This window comes from Notolepis coatsorum (genome assembly GCF_963971535.1).
Source record: "Notolepis coatsorum genome assembly, chromosome: 7".
Classification (NCBI taxonomy): domain Eukaryota; kingdom Metazoa; phylum Chordata; class Actinopteri; order Aulopiformes; family Paralepididae; genus Notolepis; species Notolepis coatsorum.
This window is the reverse complement of record NC_140171.1, coordinates 20036690-20044040: the sequence shown is the minus strand read 5'-3', so window position 1 is coordinate 20044040 and position 7351 is coordinate 20036690. Positions and strand designations below refer to the sequence as shown.

Here is a 7351-nt window from a genome sequence, read left to right as displayed (position 1 = left end):
ACTAATTGATAAGGTGTGGAAGCGAGGTGGTCAACGCAACCCAGCGTATTTTCTGGAACCGTTGGAATTTCTCGGATTGCACAAACAGTCTTAAGAGTTACGGTCATTTGAATTTGACGAGGGATCCGATGTAATATTTTACATCATCGGTGTGAAAGGGGGTAACTACCAGCAGGGGACCGCCATGGGTGCGGCGGATAATCCTATTTTGAATGGCACGGGACTGTGCATCGCTACATCTACGGCAAGTCTCGAAGGACACAGCCGTACAGTGAGGAGGGATGTGTGTGTGTGTGTGTGTGTGTGTGTGTGTGTGTGTGTGTGTGTGTGTGTGTGTGTGTGTGTGTGTGTGTGTGTGTGTGTGTGTGTGTGTGTGTGTGTGTGTGTGTGTGTGTGCGTGTGTGTCTTTATACCGTATTACGACCAGCCGGCTTGATTCAAATGAAATAAATTAAAAGCTAGGTTAAACGTTCCGTCGTTAAAAACGCCTTTGTACAGTAATAAATAGATTTGGTCTTCTATTTACAGTTTACAGGACGCCTTGGGGAGCAGTGCCATCATTTGCCGTTAAAAAAAAGAAAAACGTTAAGAGTTTAAATTAAATATGTTTTTAGAAGATGTTTTGTTTGTTGATGTTTTGTTCGAGGACGAGGGGTGGGATGAGAGGGGACTTCTCCCTTTTCATGGTCCCAGAGAAGGAGGGAGAGAGAGAGCGAGAGAGAGAGAGAGAGAGAGAGAGAGAGAGAGAGAGAGGGAAGCACACATGGAAACAGAATGTCGTAGCGCGGTCTTTTCCGGTTTCCTCTGTTCTTTTCCTCCGCCTTTGACAAACGTTGTTCGTCGTCGTTGTACCGCTGTAGTATCTGCTGCTGTTAGGAGGCGTACCTTGTTAAATCCCCTCAACACACACACTTACAAACACACACACGAGTTCTGAGCACCCAGTCCCTTTAACTCTGTCCTTCCTCTTCATCCGCTCTGGGAGGCGGCTGCCTCTAGACGCAGACCTAGAATCAGTCCCCCCCCCCCCCCCCCCCCCCCCCCCCGAGCTAATAATCCTTCTTCGTAAAGACAAAAAAATAAAAATAAAAAAACTGAACCTAGATCAGAGTCTAACGGAGAGGCAACTCTCCCTAATTCGCCTTCTTCTCGCTCCGCAGGGAGCCGTTGCGTTTACTGTGCTTCCCGTTGGCCACGCCGTCGCTGTGGCAGTGTCCGTTGGTCATGTTGCTGCTGTCGTCGTTGCCGCCGCCGCCGCCGTCCCTGGCCACCTCGGCCCCTCTCCTCGGGGGGCCCCCGAACTTTGACCTCAAAAAGCCTCCTATCCGGCAGAGGGCGAAGACGATCAGGGCCAGGCCCGCCGCCACGACCAGGACCACGTCCACCAGGAAGTACTGGTAGGTGGAGACCTCGTAGACGGAGGAGCGCAGGTGGCTGGCGCCTTGGTGACGGAGGACGTAGCTGATCCAGTAGACGGCCCTGGTCACCGGGTGTCCCGGCTGGTCCTTGTGGATGGTGGAGAGGAGACGGGCTTTCTGCCGGTACCTAGGGCCACACACACACGCGCGCACACACACACACAGACACACACACAGACACACACACACACACACACACACACACAGACACACACACACACACACACACACACACACACACACACACACACACACACACACACACACACACACACACACACACACACACACACACACACACACACGCGCACACACACACACACACACACACATGGGAGAATAAGGGTGAGTCTATGTGTGAGGGACACGCATTCACGTGTACAGTATGTGTGTCAGTCGGTGAGTTTGATATTATAATAACAATACAAATACAGGGCATCTGCAGGTTCAATTTAAGACCTTTTTAATACCACTTAAGAGTCAAATGTAATACCAATTGCATGACCATACTAGCGGCTGCCTGCACGTAAATTCTCACGCGTTCCATACAAGCTCTCGCCCAGACGCACCAAGCTCCTGGTAGCCCCACGAAAAACAACGACATCATATATTCATGTTATTTCATCTCCCGACAGCCGGGATTACGGGACAGGGTGCGACAGTGGCTCACGAGGTAGAGAAGTCGTCTGGTAACCCGGGAGGTTCCTGGTTCGATTCCCGCACCCTCCCGGGCAGCGTGTCAAAGTGTCCTTGAGCAAGACACTTAACCCCTAATTGCTCCCGATGTGCAGGTTGGCACCTTGCATGGTTGCCTCCGCCATCGGTGTGTGAACGTGTGAGTGAATGGGTCAAATGTGAGGAACAAATATAAATGCAGCCATTTACTCATACTTACTTCTTACTCTCACATACTCCCACAAGGTCCTTACATTGATCTTGTTTTCCAACTTGCTATATGTAATATAATTATGTTTATTATTATTATTATTATTATTATTATTATTATTATTATTATTATTATTATTATTATTATTATTATTATTATTATTATTATTATTATTATAGGTGGAGGTTTCGTATAAGTCTTCTGGGCTTTTCTGCCTCTTCCTGCACTGTATATCTTTTGTACTTTACAGTTGTCGTTATTGTGTTGTTTTTTTATCTTGTTTTTATACTGTGCAAAACAATTAACTAAACTAAACATGTGCAAATAAAATGTAAGACTTTATAATACCCTTTATTAAGGCTTTAAATTGAGAATTATTAATTTAATACCCTGTAGTAATAATAATAATAATAATAATAATAATAATAATAATAATAATAATAATAATAATAATAATAATAATAATAATAATAATAATAATAATAATAATAATAATAATAATAATAATAATAATAATAATAATAATAATAATAATAATACAAAAATAATAATCATTGTTCTTGAATGTCCCGAGGGGAAATGATTCCTCTTCACTTGACCCATCCTAACCATGCAGGAGCAGGGGGCTGTGACCAGCATCCAGGGAGCAGCCAGGGCCTTGGGTTCAAGGACAACACGCTGCCGGGAGGATTACCAGACGACTGCTCTACGTCCCGAGTCCCTGCCTCCCCCTCTAACAGACGAGCTCAGGCGTGACTGTACCCCTCTCTCCACCCGGGGGTTCATCATATACAACTTGTCTGGACAGTGTGTTTTACCGCGAGACGAACGTATGGTATTGTGAAAAGAGGAAGGCATCGTATTTGTATGACTTGTTTCTAAGTGGTCGTGTGGATCTGCATGCATGCATTGATGGTGTACTGTATGTGTACAGTAATGCCACTAGTAACCACCAGAGGTCACTAATATCTACAATACAACACATACACCCTTAAACGCATAATGTATATTATGTTGGAGATGAAAGTGGGTTTAGGTGATGGGGGGGGGGGGTTTGCCGCACCCGCATGTGCATCCATTTTCGAAAAAAAGCATGAAAACCACAGGGTTAAGCTATCTGGGGGTTATGTTATAGCAGTTTCACACCAAGAATGTTGTAGAGATTACATGTCTTACCTTTGGTTCTATAAGCTTTCTCCATTCTGTCCCTTCAGGTTGATCTGTCTTTTTCTCATCCACCTCCTCTCTGTTCTCTCTCCTTCTTCTCATCCACCTCCTCTCTGTTTTCTCTCTCCTTCTTCTCATCCACCTCCTCTCTGTTCTCTCTCTCCTTCTTCTCACCCACCTCCTCTCTGTATTCTCTCTCCTTCTTCTCATCAACCTCCTCTCTGTATTCTCTCTCCTTCTTCTCATCCACCTCCTCTGCGTTCTCTCTCTCCTTCTTCTCATCCACCTCCTCTCTGTTTTCTCTCTCCTGCTTCTCACCCACCTCCTCTCTGTTCTCTCTCTCCTTCTTCTCATCCACCTCCTCTCTGTTTTCTCTCTCCTGCTTCTCACCCACCTCCTCTCTGTTCTCTCTCTCCTGCTTCTCATCCACCTCCTCTCTGTATTCTCTCTCCTTCTTCCCATCCACCTCTGCGTTTTCTCTCTCCTTCTCATCCACCTCCTCTCTGTATTCTCTCGCCCTTTTCTCATCCACCTCCTCTGTTCTCTCCTTTTTCTCATCCACCTCCTCTCCATTTTCTCTCTCCTTCTTCTCACCCACCTCCTCTCTGTATTCTCTCTCCTTCTTCTCATCCACCTCCTCTGCGTTTTCTCTCTCCTTCTTCTCATCAACCTCCTCTCTGTATTCTCTCTCCTTCTCATCCACCTCCTCTCTGTTCTCTCTCTCCTTCTTCTCATCCACCTCCTCTCTGTATTCTCTCTCCTTCTTCTCATCCACCTCCTCTCCGTTTTCTCTCTCCTGTTTCTCATCCACCTCCTCTGTGTTTTCTCTCTCCTTCTCATCCACCTCCTCTCCATTTTCTCTCTCCTTCTTCTCATCAACCTCCTCTCTGTATTCTCTCTCCTTCTTCTCATCCACCTCCTCTGTGTTTTCTCTCTCCTTCTCATCCACCTCCTCTGTGTATTCTCTCTCCTTCTTCTCATCCACCTCCTCTCCATTTTCTCTCTCCTTCTTCTCATCAACCTCCTCTCTGTATTCTCTCTCCTTCTTCTCATCCACCTCCTCTGTGTTTTCTCTCTCCTTCTCATCCACCTCCTCTGTGTTCTCTCTCCTTTTTCTCATCCACCTCCTCTCTGTATTCTCTCTCCCTTTTCTCATCCACCTCCTCTGTTCTCTCCTGTTTCTCATCCACCTCCTCTCTGTTTTCTCTCTCCTTTTTCTCATCCACCTCCAACCACGTTTTCTTCATATGAATTCCTCAAATTATGTTTATGTTCCTCTTCGTTGGCTCATCTTGTACTAACTTTGTAACCAAGCGACTGTTTCCTGCTGTGCCTTAAGTGCTATTTATTTATTTATTCATATACTTACAACAGAATTGAAAAGATTAGATAAGCTGATAGCTGCTACAGTAGACCTGCTCGGCTACTGTAGCAGCTATAAGCTTATCTAATCTTTTAAATTCTGTTGTAAGTATATGTGTGCATATGTGGCGTTAGTGTGCATAACCGTAGCCGCCTGTTTTACGGCAGAGCCGGGGCTACGTTGATCCGTCGTGGCACGGAGATAAACCAGGCACGCGTTTTTAAGTTGCCCTCGACGCCCGCTCGTGAATCTCACTCACCTGCTTTCCTTGATGATGCTGATCAGGCCCGTGTGGAGGTCGTCCTCCGTCATGGTCTTCCAGTGCAGCATGACGCCCATGCCCTTGGCCGCCACCCTGGTCATGGTGTCGTAGTGGTCTCCGAACAGCGGCACGCCGACCACCGGCACCCCGTGGTACATGGCCTCGTAGATGCTGTTCAGCCCGCCATGGCTCAGGAAGGCGCGGGTGTTGGGGTGGCCTGGCGGAGAGGGCATAGCGGTGCGTGGTCAGAATGTGCCTCCGTGCATCACGTTTACATTTACAGTGTCTCTGCGATTCATCATTTTACATTTAGTCATTTAGCTGACGTTTTTTATCTTTGTCACTTCATCAAACAGTGTTGAAACTTGGGTGCTACAGTGTTGAGTGCATAGTAGAGACATATTAGTATAGTAAGTAGTAATATAGGCTTCTCTTTGATGAACCTGAGGATCACATGCTCAGAACATAACATAGGTCGCTAGGTTTCCTGCCCTTGTCCCCGACTGTGTGTGGCTGCCCAGTGCCACTCCTACATAGTTAGGATGGGTCAAATGCAGAGGACGAATTTCCCCAAGGTACAATTTAACTTATATACTGTTTGGGTGACGCTTCTAGAGTATATTGAATGCATACATGAATGCATACATAGTATGGATGGGCAACAGTGGAAATCAAACCTCTAACCCTAGCTGGTTGCTAGTGTCACGCTCTATCCATTGAGCTATACAAGACTGCATTCAATCTCTTTTTGGGGCACTTTTTGATGGGCTTGTGGTGCAGAGATTTCTGGATACTACCGAGACCCCACATCGACCCCAAGCAATCCCAGACACTCTGCTCGGAAAGCATCTTCATTCCCCTGCCTAAGCCATGAAAGTGGGACTGTGAGCGCTAAGAGGTGACGGAAATAAATGTATGGAATCTGCACGACAAGACAGAATGCAGCCATCAAAGTGTCAAATTATTTCCCGGTCAAAGCTGAAGCATTTCTCACATCTCATACCTCTCCTTTCTCGACTCTATAATGTCAAAAGCACTGCGTGTGTGACTCATCGCTCTTGTATCGAATTCGCCGACAATCATTAACGGCAACACATTGACACACAGGCCACGCAGAGAGAATGGGTCTTAAAAATCCTTTTGATACTTTGAAATCTTAACTAGCTGGAGGTGAGAGCGCCAGAACAGCCCCTCTTAAATATCACATTAGCCTTGTCGGTGACACCTAGCTGTGCTGCTTGTGTTTGTGTCTGTGAATCATTCACTGTTAATGATACAATGAGTGATATATTCTAGGCCAGCGGTTCTCAAACTACGGGTCGCGACCCAAAGTGGGGTCGCGGGTAGGTGACAGTGCAGCGCATTGGCAAAAAAAATAACTCAGATTGAGTTTTCCACCCGGCAGCTTCATCAATGTAGGCCGACACACGTATTCCAATACACATCTCACTACACCCTGCGCATTTATAATCGCGGGAGGGGGGTCTGGTCTTTTGTGTGTAACCTGGAGTCGCAATGGATAGGTTTGTTGTCAGAAGCGTTGCTGGTTGGCCGCGATGAAATGGGCTCTGCCTCTGCGCATAACCAGCTGCTATACGACACTGAAGTGAGGTGGCTATCTCGAGGCAGAATATTCGCCTTTGTTAACTCGGAGAAGAAGCGCGGATATCCCTTGCAGACAAAAACAACACATTGGCAGAGAAATGTGCTGATAATGAGCTGGAAACTCCGTTAGTGGCACTCCAGGATAATCAGCTGCGATTTGGGGGTATTTACTCAGCTTGATGGCTTTTTGTAGGAACAGAATGCAGGAGGCGCTCAATGATATTTCGTGTGATGAGCTACTGAAAGTCAAGTTCACTGGACAAGCCCTCGCAAAGTTCTGGATATCAGTCCGGAACGAGTACCCAGTGTTGTGTAAATGCCGCGCTGATAAAGCTTGTCCCCTTTGCATCAACAACTGTGAGGGCACGGATTTTCAGAGTAGAAGCGGATCTCTGCTAAAGCGCACGTGAGCGCATTTTCTTTTCATGTTCTGGCAACATATTTTGGCTAAATATGCCTCATTTTATAAATGTGTATACAGAAACAATTCCATTGCTTTTGTTGATAATATGCATTAATTTCATTGATAACATAGTGCTGTAATTTCATTTTCTAAACAATGTGTGCTTTTATTTTGATATTCCTTATTTCCATGTTGAAATTACGCGATACATTAACACTTTGAATGCCCATCACGACATAACTCGTGT

The 7351-nt window shown here is 46.0% G+C and overlaps 1 protein-coding gene across 2 annotated transcripts in view; it reads right to left on the bottom strand.

Annotated features, from left to right (window-relative positions):
* Nucleotides 1–1064: 1064 nt before the first annotated feature.
* The window catches only part of ugt8 (UDP glycosyltransferase 8), a 41864-nt gene continuing 35577 nt past the window's right edge, over nt 1065–7351 (bottom strand). For both annotated transcript variants that reach the window (XM_084317996.1, XM_084317995.1), the window contains exons 5-6: nt 5094–5313; nt 1065–1545 (exon numbers count right to left, since the gene is read on the bottom strand). In XM_084317996.1, the coding sequence (XP_084174122.1) occupies nt 1134–1545; nt 5094–5313 (632 nt within the window). In that variant the 3' untranslated portion in view covers nt 1065–1133. The remainder of the gene's footprint in view (nt 1546–5093; nt 5314–7351) is intronic.